The 16369-nt window shown below is 43.3% G+C and overlaps 2 protein-coding genes across 3 annotated transcripts; both read left to right on the forward strand.

Moving 5' to 3' along the window:
* Positions 1–619: 619 nt before the first annotated feature.
* On the forward strand, positions 620–7719 carry ptpn2a (protein tyrosine phosphatase non-receptor type 2a). Of its 2 annotated transcripts, none has more exons than XM_028425412.1 (9): positions 620–836; positions 1954–2044; positions 2137–2237; positions 2371–2469; positions 3005–3142; positions 3421–3630; positions 4333–4497; positions 5182–5372; positions 5936–7719. In XM_028425412.1, exons 1-9 carry the CDS (start codon positions 780–782, stop codon positions 6120–6122), a joined length of 1239 nt encoding a protein of 412 aa, XP_028281213.1. In that variant the 5' UTR covers positions 620–779; the 3' UTR covers positions 6123–7719. The 2 variants fall into 2 exon arrangements, with proteins under 2 accessions (XP_028281213.1, XP_028281212.1); XM_028425411.1 differs by having other exon boundaries at positions 780–836; positions 5179–5372.
* An 840-nt stretch (positions 7720–8559) lies between these two features.
* cep76 (centrosomal protein 76) lies at positions 8560–16093 on the forward strand. Its single transcript, XM_028425410.1, has 13 exons — positions 8560–8812; positions 9165–9320; positions 9452–9536; positions 9612–9836; positions 9932–10117; positions 10218–10315; positions 10803–10931; positions 11107–11295; positions 13836–14002; positions 14505–14664; positions 15120–15293; positions 15440–15657; positions 15818–16093. The coding sequence occupies exons 1-13, from the start codon at positions 8750–8752 to the stop codon at positions 15954–15956; spliced, it is 1989 nt and encodes a 662-aa protein (XP_028281211.1). The 5' UTR covers positions 8560–8749; the 3' UTR covers positions 15957–16093.
* Positions 16094–16369: the final 276 nt, after the last annotated feature.

Consider the following 16369-nt stretch of genomic DNA (forward strand, 5'->3'; position numbering starts at 1 on the left):
TGCCACCTCCGGTGTTATGCTGAGTTCTGCCTACCGAGATATGCATCCCACATAGCGGGGACGCGCACAGTGTAAGCGGATAGCAAACAATAACACGTTCAATGTTGAAAAGAAACTTGGGATCATTTAGCGGCATTTATAAATAGACACAGAATAATGCATTGCCAATGCGTGTATTGGACGTTCTTGTGAATCCCCGTAGTTTTAGCTTTAGCTGTGCGCGATCCCGCGACCGAAATGGATTTCTCGGCACGCAGAACTCAGCATCACACCGGCCTGTCACCAGGGTTGCCAGGTTTGGTTTAATACTATGTTATTATGTATCCATGACACTTAGTTAAACCCATGTTAATTACAGAAATGTTGAAGAAAATGCTGTTGCATGCAGATGTGTGTGTGAGAGTCTTGTTTTTGTTTTATTTTTTTTTAGGTTTATAATGATTATTTTTCCTCTAAAACAAACAAAACCAATTATCGCTGGATCAAATGTACATCATAATATGTATGGATCTTTGTTGGTTCATGTCGAGGTGTAGAACCAAACACACACAGAGTCATATTAAGTGTTGTAGGAGCTTGTAATAAACACATATCTGGCAACCGGAGTCAACGTGCAGCCGTATTGTGCAGAAGCCTCAGACTCCCCGCAGGGATCCCTGGGGCTACACACACACACACAGCGCTGTTTAGATGGCTGACAGAGCGCAGTAAGTTGCTGAACGGGGCTGCCAATACTGAGATCAGTCAGCAAAGAGTCTCAGACGACTCAACACAACACAATGGAGCAAGAATTTGAAGACATTGATTCGTCCGGGAGATGGCAAAACCTTTACAACGTAAGTCGGGACAAGTGTGGGCCTCTCGTGTTTCTATGACGATCGGTTGCTAACTTACTTAGCTAGCTAATTTGATAGCGATCCAGTTTTGTCACTTTTAAGCACTATTAGAGCACAACCTGTAATTGTGTTGATGTATATACGTTTAGACGTTGTGTAGATATATGTTTGTCAGGAGTACACTTCGTAGACAAAGCAGGCAGATGAGAAATTAGCAGTTGGCGCTAGTTGCCGCTGACTTCCGTAGCTGGAAAACGTGCAACGGGCTGAAGAGTCTTCACCGTGGAGCTCGGTTAGCTAATGCTGGCTGACGCTAACAGACGTCAGCTGCAGTTTCTGAGAACTCATCAGGACTTCCAGAGAAAAGCGCATGTGTTTTAACCACCAGCTGTCTCCGGCAGCTCCGTGTTTGGTTTATTATATATTTCGGTTCCGGTTTAACTTGGGTTATTATGACGCTGGAACGTGTCACTTCGAGCCGAAGGATATATATCATGAAACTGGAGATGTTTTGCGGCTTAATGGTGCAGAAGTTCCAGAGAAACGGTTCAAGCGAGAACATCGGTGTTCCGCTGTTAAACAGGCAGTCTGAGCATGAACATGGATTTTTAATCTTAGCATAACAGACAAATAAACTGTGTCATTAGCAGTCGAAGGGAAAATTAATGTCATATATATGCTGTATTTCTTCATTTATTAGGGACACAGAGTCTCCATTCCTGCTGAGAACTGTCATTATTATCTCTAAATGACAGTTTTTCTTTATGTACAGTATTTTTTTTTAGTTTTTGTTGTGGCTGATTTTCTTTTTCTTTATTCACCATCAGCTTCTGATTCATTCTAATTCAAACAAACAGGCTGTATTCTCTCTCTCTGGCTGCATCCACTGTGTAGTAAAAACAACACCCTGAGGCATTACAATATACCAGTCTGGCAAATGTTCAGAATAAAGCTGAGTAGTTCCAATTAAGTGAGCGCAGAAGACTGCCTGTAATGAAGACCTTCTATCAGTGTGTGTGTGTGTGTGTGTTTACTTTTCTGTGGTCAGAGTGAATGGTTAGATTGAAGGTTGTGTATTGTCTTTATAACTCTGTGTCTGTCTTCTCGTCTGCGACAGGAGATCCGCACGCAGGCCAGTGAATACCCGTACAAAGTGGCCAAACTTCCAGCCAATCGGAATTTGAACCGCTACAGAGACGTCAGCCCATGTTAGTGCTGTCATATATATGCTTTGCATCATAACTTTGATCCTTAGAAACAACGTGGTTCATTTTTATGTGACCCTTAATTTTTTTTTTAGATGATCACAGTCGAGTAAAACTTGAAAACTCTGAAAACGACTACATCAATGCAAGTTTAGTCATGGTGCAAGAAGCCCAAAGGGCTTACATCCTTTCTCAGGTATGTAGGTTTTTGAACAAGCACTGTACAGTGAAACATCTCCGTTTCTGTCCGATCTGCATCGTTCCTCTTTGTTGTTTCAGGTTTGATCATAACTGGATGTTCTTTTGTTTTTGTTTTTTTTTTATTTTAGGGGCCTTTGAGGAATACCTGTGGTCATTTCTGGCTGATGATCTGGGAGCAGTGTACCAAAGCTGTTATAATGCTCAACAGAGTGATTGAAAAAGGATCTGTAAGTTCAGCTCAGCACCTGCTCCACTACATGTTCGAGCTGGAAACAGAATTCTTTTTTTTTTTTTTTTTTTCGAACGTTTTAGACTGAACCTGTTGACGTTCATGCAGCTGCATGTTTTATATTTTTTTTCTTTAGAATCTTAGACCTATTAATCTAAAACTCATATTTAGTGACATCTCTCATTTTAGAAGATGAAATCTAAGATTTGGCATTCTTTCTCTCCATAAAATCACTTCATTTGTAATCACCGTGTTATGTTTTAGACAGTTTATTCAGCTTAAACTCTCCAAATAAAAGCAAAAACTGCCATTTAGCATCAATCACTTCACTTTTAGATGCTGTAGAGGAGTAGCAGAACATGCTGTGTAATCTTTGTTCATGGAGCGTTCCTTTATTTGGTGTAAAAACCAGCTGATGTCCAGTCCATGTACATGTGTGTCTTTCACACACAAGTTAACACACTCCTTAGAGGACTGAGGGTGTGTGACCTCCCGTCAGAGACTTGAAGTAATTCATGATTTCGTCTCAACAGGAGAAGTGTGCGCAGTACTGGCCCACGGGGGAGGAGATGCAGATGTCTTTCACAGACACTGGGTTTGTTGTGAGGCTACTGTCAGAGGAGGACCAATCCCATTACACAATCCGCGAGCTGGAACTGCAGAACACGAAGGTGAGCATGAGAGGGAACCTGTCAGATTATATAAGCATTTTAAAGTCAAGAGATTATATTTGGTGGTGAAATCTGTTGCGTGTCTAGCGGTGGCACTTTTCATTCCATCACTGTTAGAGAATGCAGGGCTTTTCTTTGACATGCTGCAGCTGATGGACATCCCTCAGTCCATGTTCCATTGTTTTCTATCTGATTTTATGTTGATGGAAAAGTTGTGATTTGCCAGACTGTGATGTGTGATGTATAATTGTATCTCATCCACACATTTTCTGTCGTAGACGGGGGAGAGGAGAGAGCTCTACCACTTTCACTACACCACGTGGCCTGACTTTGGTGTTCCAGAGTCTCCCGCCTCCTTCCTCAGTTTCCTCTTCAATGTGCGGGAGTCTGGCTCACTGGACCCGGAGCACGGGCCCTCGGTGGTGCACTGCAGCGCTGGGATCGGACGCTCGGGGACCTTCGCCTTGGTGGACACCTGCCTGGTCTTGGTAAGATTGGAGGGTTGGAATCCCAGTGATTATATTGGCAGCAAAGAGTTAAAATGTTCTTCAGGAATTCACATTCTGGCAGGAGAGTAAGATGAGATCTTCATGCTGCGATACGTTGTTGGCATGTTGGTATTATACTTGAATGCATGAAGCACAGATGTAATGATTACCAGGAAAACCTTCTTATCAGAATAGCACCAAATGTCCTGCGGTCCACTGTGAGTGTGAAACTCTATTTAACTAATTCTCTCACTGGCATCATGGCTCCTTTGGTTAATGTGCTGGCCCAAACAACATATTTTTGAGGACATTTTTATGTGTATTAATGTGTGTTAACACCAAATGTGATCTCCACTGTTCAGATTTGGAGGACGTTTGATAAGGGGTTCTGGAAAAGAGAGTGCAGAGTGGAGGTAGAGTCCCTCAGAAATAAAACTGAAAGGACAATTCAACCCTAAACTCACCTTCATAAGGAGGAGGTGGAAGAACTAATCGGAGCTTTTACTGGAGTAAAGGTGGCAGTTTACAGATGCGTCCTTCGAAAGATGCAGCCCCTGAACTAGAACACAGCTTATGACTTCAGGGAACACGATGCGGCCTCTTGCTCAGCTATTTCATGTGATCCAGTATTTATCAAAAACACTGGCTTACAGCACAATCTCTCCAGCTGTGTTCTGTAAACATCGGTAATCTGTTGTGCAGATGGGCAAGAGGACGGACCCCTCATCTGTGGACATACAGAAGGTGCTACTGGGCATGAGAGACTATCGCATGGGCCTGATCCAGACCCCTGACCAGCTCCGCTTCTCCTACATGGCCATTATCGAGGGAGCCAAGTTCATCCTGACGGGATACTCGGTCGCACAGGTAGCACAATCACAGTGTTTGGGGGGGGGGTTAAGGCTGTGTGTGTAGAAGGCTGAGGACTCATTTTTTTGGGACCGTTAGGGGATTATTTGCACCTTGTTGCTGAGCTTTAGTGCAAGAGAAAAGCAGCTCACTGACCATGTTACATAAGTTTTTCTTTTGCCTGCTGTTAGCAGTATTCTTGTGAAATGATTGCGTATCAGGCCGAGAGGACTTGGAAACAAAGCAAACACTGGGATTGTCTGGGAGGCAGTGGCTGTCCCGGGGGTTTGATCTGATTATGAGAAGCATTTTTGCAGGATGGGTGTTCTTCATGCTAGTTAGTAAGAAGAAATAAATGACCTTTAAACCCACAGGTAAAAAGGTCAGTAGGTAAGCTAACGCTAAAGCTAACACGTGTCATTACCTGTTTGTATCATCAGCTTCAATTGATCACATTATGTTAGTAGAAAGTGCTGCTTTTAAAAAAGTGTCTTAATTTGATCAATGAACAATGAACTCTATAGAAATCAATAAAAGGACCCATTACATACATCTATAAAACTGATGTGATGTCTATTGCCTTTCAGTTCTCTCTACATTGTTTCTTAGTATTCCCAGATGATGCATTTTTTTCTACCTAAGTTTGCAGTAGACTGATTTTTCCTTCATTGTTGTGTTTCTGCATCTCACTTCCTGTAGCAGAACAAGGCTGAAGTGCTGTTAACAGATGACCTCGAACCAGATCTGCCCCCTCCACCACCTCCACCCAGACCCCACCTCAATGACAGCAGGCCCAACGGACCCTGCCTGGAGCCACAGGCCGACTCGGAGGACCACCTGCTGTCAGAAGAGCCAGGAAGCCAAGACCACAGCGAGGGAGACAATTCTGTGCAGTAAGTAACTATGAGAATACTGTTTTGTCAATCTTAAAGGTAGGGTAGGAGATTTTGAAAACTCGGTGAGAGTCAGCCAGATTTGGAAAGTAAACACACGCCCCTTTCTCTCGGAGCTCACCCCGAAGCCACGCCTCCCAACCACATGGACGCGCATTACCTGAAGACGAGCTGCGGTCTGTGACTTCGGCCATCATGCACGTACCTCTCTGGTGCACAGAGCAGGAAGAGAGAGACAACCAGCCAATACTCCGCGCAGGGTCCACCCGGAGGATTGGCTGATGTTTTTAGCATTTTATAGCTTCCACAGATGATTCATATTCTTCGTTTTAAAGTGAAACTGCCGAACTAATCGGTTGTAAAGAGAGTGTAAAGAGAAGTTACACTAATTTAACAAAAAGTGCATCAGAATGAAATCTCCTACCCTACCTTTAATATTAGGAAAAAGAAAATGCTGCATTGGCTTTTAGACCCTCCTGTCTACATACTGTCACTGTGCATGAGATTGAAGGGAGTCTCACTTCGATGCCCCCCCCCCCCCCCCCCCCCCCCCCTTGTTTCAGTGTCAGGAAACGACACCGTGAGGAGAGGATCGCCAGCACCACACAGAGGGTCCAGCAGATGAAACAGAGACTGATGGACTCGGAGAGGAAACGAGAGAATTGGGACTGCTGGAGGCCCATCCTGTTTAAAGTGGGTGCCGGGGCAGCGCTGGCTGCGGGCCTGCTGTGCTGGATGTACTTCCAGTGAAGCACTCCAGGTCTCCTAAAACTGACTCCTATTTTGCACCAGTACCTGGGATTAGGTACTTTTGTCTCTAAGTAGATTTAGACGATAATATGTGCATCACTGAGGGTATTTATTTCTTAAGGTCAAAATGCGGGAGCGCTAGATCAAACGAGTGTGTGTATATTTTCCATGTAAGATCTTAACAAAAATAGTAACATCTCAGGATCTCGGTGCCAGCACGACGATGTAATTTCTTTTCCTTCTTGTCACTGTTGATGAATGTACTGTATCATAGCGAAATGGCTTTGGAAAAAAAAAAATTTCATTGAAGGTACAGTACACAAAAAAAAAGAAGATTGTGACAGGTTTATTTTTGCATTCTTTATTTGTAATGGTCAGATGTGTGTTTATCATCTGTGGACATGTTTTACATTTTTGCTTTTCAAAGATGATTTGTGTCCATCCTACCGTAAGATATGTAGGAAGACTACAGAGAGCCTAGAGGTCAGCTGTGGGATGCGTTTGTTTATTTGTTATAATGCAATGAAATGCATGCATTTAGAGGTTTTCCAGCACCACTTGTTCTTCCATTCACATTTAGCAGGGCATCCCAATATGGCCAGATATATATTTTTGTGGGGACTGGACATTTCATAGGGAGCTGCCTTGCCAATGTTTCAAACTCAGCTAAATTGTTAATTAATTGTCTAATTTTCTGTTATATGAGCACGTTTTTTTTTTTTTGTTCCATAGTCTTTGGTTGTATTTTTACCCACTGGATGGGTTCATGTATGTGTGTCCAGGTTATGTTTTTTTTGGAGGAAACCAAAGTAAAGCTGTCCGTCTTTTTTTTTTTGCTTTGTTTTGTTTTTTGGAAGGTGAACAGCCAGGCAAGCTGTTAAATGTCAAAACCTCCCATTTTGTGGAATGTATTTTCTGTTAGATCTCTGACATAACTGACACCCGTACTACAAGACGATAGTAGTCATAGTGCTTTTGCGTTACGTGTGTGACTCCTGAATTTGATTGAGCATATAGTAACACCAAATCCTTTTTTTTTTTTTAAATTGATTGGGACCAATCCAATGCTATAATAGTGCAATTTGCAAAGTTAGAGAGTCACAGTAGTCACACGTGTACCTGGTTGGGTGGTTGCTGGTTGATGTAGATTTTTAATGTGCCTTGAAATGAGTTGAATAAAAATAAACTTGTGTTCCAGAGGTTCCCAGGATGGTCAGTACAGAAATAGAATTAGCATTATATGATCTGTTTCGGCCCATGTAACATGAATGACTATGTTCGTGCTGCATTGACCAGTTTGGAGGTGTTGTAAGGATAAATTTGATCTTGTTGATGAAAATTCTCAGTCATCCAGGTCATCATACATAGAGAAGATTGAAGCAAGGTGTCTGGACTTGTAGAGTTTTTTTTTGTAGACGTTTCGCTGCTCATCCAAGCAGCTTCATCAGTTCTGAATAAATTTGATCAGAATCGATTGCATACCAAAGTGTGTGATCAGCATGTATCGACCCCTGACAAGAAATGTTTGAAAGAACTTATTTTAAATGACTTTTTAAACTTTTTTGTCATTAAACCTGAAGGACATGTTTGGCTGTAACATTCCATTCATGCTTGTTCGGCAATATTTCAGGAGAGTTTTGTACACTGCTAACCTGCAGCAAGAACATGACAGAAAAGATGTTTTGAAAAAGAAAAAACTTAAACAAAACAACAATTAACAACAAATAATTAAAACATTCATTTTTTAAACATCACTGCCTGTCTGCTTGTGGTTTATTATTAACAGTAAAGTGCTTATACTGTGTATAGGTACATCCACCCACAGCTCTTTCCATCCCTGCACTGTAAGGCTTAATTTCATTCTCTGAGCTAAATCGACGCAGTCAGACTGCAGTGCCTTTCATCGCGGATTCCAGGAACTGATTTAATATTTTCAAAACAAGTTATAATTTCATTTTCTCCTGTCTGGGACAGCACTTATTGGACAAAGTATGAAGCCTTTCACTTAAAGAAATTGTAGATTTAACTCCTTTTCTTAAGGACAGTGAAGAGAAAAGCAGAAAATACAAGTTAAGTTGGTTTTAATAAAGGTTTTTTTAGTGATAAAAGGAAAAAAAGTTGATAATAATCTTCACAGCAAACGCAACCTGACCCAAAACTACAATTTTGGGTCCTCTTTCTGTTGGAAAGTGTGACGTCATTGGGGTAGCCAATATGGCTCCTGAATAAAATGTCGGAAATTCGTCAACAAAATAAAAAAACTTGATGCTTGATAAAGCAATAACATTTGAATAAATGTTTCCTCAAATCCCGTATGTCATGTTTGCTCTTTGAACTTATAGAATATGCCAGAATTAATTATTTTAGAATTATTTTATCAGCCCACATCGTGACCGTGTCAGGCAGCAGCGGAGCCGCCTTCCCGCTGGCTTTTCCGCCACTGTTCAAACTCGCTCTCGTAGCTGTCAAGAGAACAGTTTGGGTTGTGATGGAGGGCGACAAATGTACATAACAATTGATTATAGCTCAAAAAGAAAAAGGCAACTGTATTTATCTTTCTTTATTGCGCTATTCTGTTAGCTTAGCCAGCTATTTAGGCGTCAGAGTGACCAAAGCTAGCAGCTGTAATGTCTCTACCACCAGAGAAAGCTTCGGAGCTGAAGCAAATCATTCACAACCATCTGCTGAAGGTAAGCAAAGCATAATCTGATTTTATAAAAGATGCAAGTAATAACCTAAGATACATTATTTACTAGATACGTGTAAAAAAAAGTGGATAACAGTTAGCCTCACCACAGCAGAATGGTACAACCCTGTTAAACTGTTTTCTTCTTGTTTTTTTTCTTGAAGCTTCACTTTTATTGAAAGGTTTATTAATGTGATGCATTTCAGTTTGCACTGAAACACCCACAGATCTATGTCCATCATAAACTTGCAACTTATTTTTAATATACCAAAGAGGATTGATATCCTGAGATGAGATGTAAACAAACAGCAGCTGTGAACAGGTGTGTGACTTTCTTCTGTCCTCCTGCCTGTTAGATGGATATCCATGGAAAGATCCGGGAGGTGCTGGCGGAGACTGTGAGGGATGATCAAGCCTCAGCATGTCAGTCTCTGTCTGAGGCAGATTTTTTGCGTGCTCTGCAGCGCCGGGGCATCATCGACGATGTGATGAAGGATCTCCACTTTACCCAGGTTACAGACCTCTTTTAAAAACATGTTGTTCAATTCCTAACATATAGATCCTATTCATAGTATTAGGGATATGTTTTGTTGCATATTTCTGTCACTCCTCTGGTGGTTGATTGTTTGGCCTGTCCTGATAGGAAGCAGCAACAGATGCAGAAACAGGACCTCCTTCAAAGCCTGCGACTCACTTTGTTGACAAAGACGTTGTCCAGCTAAAGAAAAGTAAGAAACATCCCATACAAACCAAGATATCCGGACATAAGGTCATAAGGTCTACAGTCTGCTTTTTCCTCTCAGCAAATATTGATCCATCCAGGCGGTACCTGTATCTCCAAATTCTTGGGGGTAAGGCCTTTTTGGAGCACCTCCAGGAACCCGAGCCTTTGCCTGGTCAGGTGTGTTCTACATTTTCGCTCTACCTCCACTTCCGCAACCAGAGGTTTCGCTCAAAACCAGTACCCTGTGCGTGTGAGCCTGACCTGAAGGAGGGCTTCCTATTAGAGATCCACAGGGATGGCACTGGTACGTGTAAAACCACCTCTCTGAGTGTCCGTCAGCACGACTATTATCATACGGTTTAATATTATATGATGTGTGCTGTGCCTATAATTGTCCAGGTGAAGGCAGCAAGATGGCTGATGCAACCACCATGCTGTCCATGTGTGACCCTGTTCAGTTTGTGCTAATTAAGACGGACACATCCAGTGAAACAGCGTTAGTCTCGTCCTACTTCCTGGACTGGAGGACTGTCCTCAGCTCGCCCAATGGCAAGACCTGCTTTGCTGTAGAGCTGATGGGAGTTGGTGAGAACCTGTTTAAAGTTACTATCTCTGTGAAATACTGACTAAAACATGATGAAAGTGAGTCAGCTACAGCTTTTAGTGATACATTTATGTCTTACAGGAAGTGAATGCAAACTCCCAGCTGGTGTTTTGACCGTCAGCCTGGAGCTCTACCCTCCCCTCACAGACACTCTGAGCACTGACATCATCAGCACACAGGTCAGCACACCAGACTGTATTCGTTTGTCTTTCTTTCAGCTTCATCTTAAAGGAACAGTGTGAAGTATAAGAAGAAGAAGTATTAAAGGTAGGGTAGGAGATTTTGAAAACTCAGTGAGTCAGCCAGATTTTGAAAGTAAACACACGCCCCTTTCTCTCGGAGCTCACCCCGAAGCCACGCCTCCCAACCAGTCTGTGACTTCGGCCATCATGCATGTACCTCTCTGGTGCGCGCAGAGCAGGAAGAGAGTGACAACCAGCCAATACTCTGCGCAGGGTCCACCCGGAGGATTGGCTGATGTTTTTAGTGTTTTATAGCTTCCACAGATGATTCATATTCTTCGTTTTAATGTGAAACTGCCGAACTAATTGGCTGCTATCGGATTGTAAAGAGAAGTTACACTAATTTAACAAAAAGTGCATCAGAATGAAATCTCCTACCTTTAATGCTCAGAGGCGCTGATGTTACTGCGTCCTTCTCATTTAGCAATCACTGGAGAGACAGAGGACGGCAGAGAAGGAGAGGCTCTTCTTAGTTTATGCCAAGCAGTGGTGGAGGGAGTTTCTGGAGATCCGACCATCACACCAGTCCAAACTGGTTAAGATCTTTGCTCAGGTTTGTCTTTATCATTTTCTGTCAACCGATCTGTGGAGAGTTCACTGCGTCGGCTCAATTTAATCTGCAGTTTTAACAGTTTTATGGCTTTAGTGTTTTGGGAGGAGGGTGTCTCACATTTCCAAACGGTTTATCAGACAGCTCATATCTGTCTCCATCACCTGTGGTTGTGTAGGATGAGAACGGTGTCAACAGGCCAGTGTGTTCCTACGTGTGTGTCCTCCGGGCCGGCCGCCTCCTGGAGAGCCCTCGACAGGCAGCCCGATTCGTCAGCCTGCTGGCCCATGAGAGGGCCCCGGTGGTGGGAGGGGGAAGCAAGCAGGAGCAGTGGTGCACACTAATGGCCTTTCTGTGTAGAGGGAAGGTAAGGGCATGTTTGTGGCTGTAACAGTGATGCAGTCATTCTGAAAATGGTTTACCAATGGTTTGATTGTATGACTTAAGCTCCTACAGTGTGACACAAAGCATGAGATATGGTTTAAGTATGAGCCTACTTCAGCCTTCAGGACACCAGCTGTGCAGGATGTAGTCAATGAGATCTGCTAGATGCTAGCTCCTACTTCAGCCTGTGGGCCCTGTGGCTAATTCCTGTGTAACTTAAAGACAAACAAGTTCTTTAGCGGGAGCAAGATATCAGGCTTCTCCATCACCCGCATCCTATAAATCTAAGGAAGATAACTGAAACTAACTAAAATCTCATACTTCAGAGCTTCAGCGACATGTTTTCTGACAAGTCAGGAAGTGTAAACTATGCTGGAAAATGTTGTGATTTAGTGTATTTTTTGTCACTCACTTTCTTTTCTGGAACTGCAAGGCAGACGTCCAGGCTCTCCATTGGGCCTGTCACAGCACTGGCTTCATGTAACCATATTATGCAACATCTCATTTCCTCTGCCAGGCTTCACAAACATTATCATTACAACATACCAAACAGTGCCATAAAACTAAAAAGAATCTAAGTGATAATCAAGAGCCCAGTTTATACAGATGCAGACATACAGTCAGAAAGTGTTAGTTTTCTTCTTGTGCGGTCAAAAGTTCATACTTGTTGAGAGAAATGATAAGAAAAGTGTTAGTCACGGTGTGGCGAATTATAAGTTTACATCTGCTGTCAGAGATAAAGAATCAACAACACAGCAGTGATATGGTCAATAAAATAACTCAATTGTCGTATTTATTTGATTAAAATACAAAGCTCTGATTGGTTATCAGCCTTGGACTCAGTTTTAAGCGTCCCAGTGCTCCCACAGCCTTCATAATGATTCCAGTGAGTCACACAGAGAGGTGTGTTTTGAGGAGAAATGCTGGTATTGCTTTGTAATGCATGTTTTAAAATGCATCACAAGTTTGTGTTGTGTTGCCTGTAATGTTGTGCACCTCATGCCGGAAAACATCACGGTCCAGCTGCATTTACAGTAATTCCATTTCTGAGGAAAAAAAAACGGGATTTGTGCAGAATGGACTGACTGATGCATTTTCATCTCTCAGCCTGATAGTGGGGAATTTCCCAGACCACCACAGGATAAATGTTCCCTGCCGCTCCTCTGCGAACGGGCTGGCAAGACAGACACAACAAAACTCTCACAAAGTGGCCCTTGTCAGCTGTGATTTATGAGTTTCATTCCAGGGAAAATTAATTTAGCCTCATCAGTCCCCAGCCTGTTCCAATGCTGCCATCCATATTAGCACTTCTGGGGAACATCTATCATTCTGACTTGCTCATAGCCCGAGCCAGCAGCAGCAGCAACACCCGTCCCCGGATCAACCCCGGCCTCTTTACTGGAAAAGTTGTATGAAATAAGAGTTGCTTACTGTCATGGATGATTTGATGACTACAGAGCTTATTTCCTCTCCAGCAGACTTTTCTTGTGTGTGTTCAACACTTCTGAGAAAGGCTCACAATGCAGCCAGAATAGCATGTTGTACTCTGTTCAGACAGTGACATGATGATGGATGCCGTGAAACCAGCATCGCATTCTCTTCAAGGCTGCCTACATATGAAGGAGTGGAGAGTTGGTTCATGAAGAGGCTGGCTGTTGTTATGTTTATAATGCTTATTGGGTGTATTTTCTGGAAAAAGAAGATAAAAATCAGAAGGTCGCCCTGTTGGAGAGGTTGTGGAGTACTGAATGCTGATCATTCAAATAATTTTTTGGAATTGTGATGTCATAAGACGGTTTTTGGTAATGATAAGATAAGATAAGATAAAACTTTATTAATCCCGAAGGAAATTCTTGTGCCAGAGGTATTAAGTTACATTAAATGCAGTTAAGTACAGAGTATAAGTATAAGTGTCACTATAATCCAAAAAGAGTACAGTACGCGGTATGAGCACAATATATGATACATGGATACAATATGGAGATGTAAGGTGCTAAGTAAACATAATATAGGAATGACAGTGATGCCTGACATGATTATCTAGCGCTTCTCCCTACAGAAAGGGGAGGAGTTATACAGTCTGATGGCCACTGGCAGGAAGGACCTCCTGTGGCGTTCTGTGCTGCTCCTCGGTAGTCTCAGTCTACCGCTGAATGTGCTCCTGTAGGACAGCAGTGTGTCGTGCAGGGGGTGAGACGTGTTGTTACGAATACTGAGGAGTTTCCTCAGTATCCTCCTCTCCGTCACCTCCACCACAGACTCCAGCTCCACTCCCAGCACCGAGCCAGCCTTCCTGATGAGCTTGTTGAGTCTGTTGGTGTCGGCCGCCTTCATCCTGCTGCCCCAGCACACTACAGCGTAGAAGATGACGCTGGAGACCACCGAGTGGTAAAACATCTGCAGCATGGTCTGGCAGACGTTAAAGGACCTGAGTCTCCTCAGTAGATACAGGCGACTTTGGGTAATCATCTGTGCAAGTGAAAAACAACTTTAATAAAACATTAATTTAACTGTTTTCCACAGGGGGACTGTGAGGACCACGCCACTCTGCTGTGCAGCCTGCTGCTGGGATTCGGCCTGGATGCGTATGTGTGTGTGGGCACCAAAGCCAAAGGAGTGCCGCATGCCTGGGTCCTGACACGTGGCACTGATGGGAGCATCACTTTCTGGGAAAGCCTGACAGCACACAGGTCCGACTTTTTAACAACATACTGAACATATCAGGAAATGCAGCTGTGAATGATGTACTTAAAAAAAAAAAAAATACCAAAAAGGCCGAAAAAGCAAAAACTCTTCTCTAAGAAACTGCTCTGAAATTTAATATTTTGAGTTTTCCTGTTACTTCTACAGCCTAAATATTTCTACGAAACAGTTTGAGATACAAAGAGCTTTTTGTTTTTGCCCTTGTTTCCCTGTCTTTGTGTGTTTATCAGTAGAATATCTCTGAAGGGATTTCCATGAAATTTAGTTGCCATGCTTTAGGCCAAGGAATAAATTCTATTTCAGGGTTTTGAAGACCTTCACCATTTACTTCAATGGGGCAACAACACTGCGGTCTGAAGAATATACATCTTTATGAGATTAAATCAATGTTCATGTCATCAGCCAAATTGACAAGCTTATTTCTGTATGTAAACGTACATATAAATGTAATGATACTGATTAGCCTATTTGTTCCATACATGCACTCAGATACCTGCACCGGGCCATAGACCCAGATGCTCCCCCTTTGGCCCCACAACCCAAACCTTCCTCTCCATACCGCACCGTGGGCTGTGTCTTCAACCACCACACCTTCATGGCCAACTGCCAGCCCTCGGATGCTGTGGAGCTCTGTGTCTTTGACTTCCAGGTACAGGCATGAGGGAAATAAAGTATTTATGAGCCTTATTTTAACGTATTAATTGTTAGGGGGGGAAAAGCAGGTGAAATATAATTTAGTTATCATTTGCTCTGTTGGCAGATAATTGTGCTCACAATCAGGGTTTGGTGAATGAGTTTCAATATGAAAGTCTTTATTTATGCTGATATCAGATATTGGCCAGCCAATAAAACCAAATCAAATAAATAGTGATGGTTTGAAGTCAGACTGAGGGCAGAGGTAGCTTGGAGCCAAGAGCTTCCTGGATGATTACCAACTTCAATCATCAGACAAGGAGCCAGTTTGTAGGGGAGAGAAATTGAATCTGCTACAGTTCCATTCATCAGCAGCTCCTGTCCTGTCATTTCGCCCAGAAGCAAGGCACCAAACTCCCAGTGGACCTCTGTTAAATGCCTCATTTCCACCCCCCACCCCCCCTTCTTTAGAATCAGTCACGATGGAAAGCAATGAGTGAAGAGGCTCTGAAGTCTGTTTGTGCCCCAGGCTCCACCACCTCTCTGCCCCCTATGCCTCCACTCTGTGCACCAACTCTGGATCCTGCTGCAGCCAGCAACCAGCTGGAGCTGGAGATGCGCTACCTGGTCTCTGAACATAGGAAGGTAAAAACATATCACTGGACTGAATGTGGACACCTGAATGGAAAAAAAATATCCTCTATCCTCTAACAAAGTTTAGAGGATAAAGTGCATAAGTACAATTAATTGTGGTCCTGTTAAAATGAAGTTTCACTCTCTCCCCCCGTCAGGACCTGGGTCTGGCTACAATGTGGGACGACCACCTGTCCTACCTGCTGTCCTCAGCCCTGTCAGCCTATGAGCTGGAGCGCTGCACCGGCGTCTCCTGTGGCAACGAGGAGTTTCAGGATGCGGTGAGGAGAGCCGTGCCAGACGGACACACTTTCAAAGGCTTCCCCATACACTTCCTGCACCGCAACGCTCGCAGGGCCTTTGCCACTTGCCTCAGGTAAGAAAAAAAGTAGGAAGCGAGGTGTTTCTGTTCGCAGGGTTGGTTACATGGCATCCGTGCATGATGAGGAGGTCTTGGAAGGAAGTCTGCTTGGTGTAAATACACCATATTGTCCGAGTGCTTGTAGACTCTTCACATCTCCATATGTTTCGTGCAGGTCTCCCTTCTGTGAAGAGATTGTGTGTTGTCGTGGCGACCATGTGAGGATGGCGGTCCGTGTTCGGGTGTTTGTTTATCCTGAGAGCGCATGTGCAGTGTGGCTCATGTTTGCTTGTAAATACCGCTCTGTACTCTGACCAATGGAACAACGGGACCTAAAGACTACCAGCTCATTCAACACAAACAACATGGGCACAGTAATGACACATTGCTATTACTAACACCTGGACACACAATGAGAGTGGATTTCCAGCCATTTATTTTGTAGTGGACTGTACAGACTATTTATTTTTGCAAATAAACTGAGCTTTATTCATCCTAACGTGCACTTTTTAGACAATCCATATTCAAACCAACCTCACAGCACCCACAGCAAGAACAGCTGAGACCAGGCTCTGTCCTGTGGTATCAGGCAGCAGATCTGTGTAACCACACTGTGTTCCGAGGAAGGCGGGCGGCCTCCGTGTATCAAAATGTTCTAGTACATCTGGCAGAAGTTTATTAGATTGAGATCTGAAGAGTTTCACCATGTTCCCAGAGTCATTACTAA

The sequence above is a fragment of the Parambassis ranga genome, chromosome 16 (genome assembly GCF_900634625.1).
Source record: "Parambassis ranga chromosome 16, fParRan2.1, whole genome shotgun sequence".
NCBI lineage: Eukaryota > Metazoa > Chordata > Actinopteri > Ambassidae > Parambassis > Parambassis ranga.

What these genes read in the sequence shown, in the direction of transcription:
- cep76 (XM_028425410.1), top strand. Translation starts at nt 8,750, where the DNA reads ATGTCTCTACCACCAGAGAAAGCTTCGGAGCTGAAGCAAATCATTCAC. An exon ending in TGGTTAAGATCTTTGCTCAG is followed by an intron (nt 10,932 to 11,106) that starts GTTTGTCTTTAT and finishes GTGGTTGTGTAG; the next exon opens with GATGAGAACGGTGTCAACAG. An exon ending in CCTTTCTGTGTAGAGGGAAG is followed by an intron (nt 11,296 to 13,835) that starts GTAAGGGCATGT and finishes TGTTTTCCACAG; the next exon opens with GGGGACTGTGAGGACCACGC.
- ptpn2a (XM_028425411.1), top strand. Translation starts at nt 780, where the DNA reads ATGGAGCAAGAATTTGAAGACATTGATTCGTCCGGGAGATGGCAAAAC. An exon ending in TGGACACCTGCCTGGTCTTG is followed by an intron (nt 3,631 to 4,332) that starts GTAAGATTGGAG and finishes TCTGTTGTGCAG; the next exon opens with ATGGGCAAGAGGACGGACCC. An exon ending in CGGGATACTCGGTCGCACAG is followed by an intron (nt 4,498 to 5,178) that starts GTAGCACAATCA and finishes CACTTCCTGTAG; the next exon opens with CAGAACAAGGCTGAAGTGCT.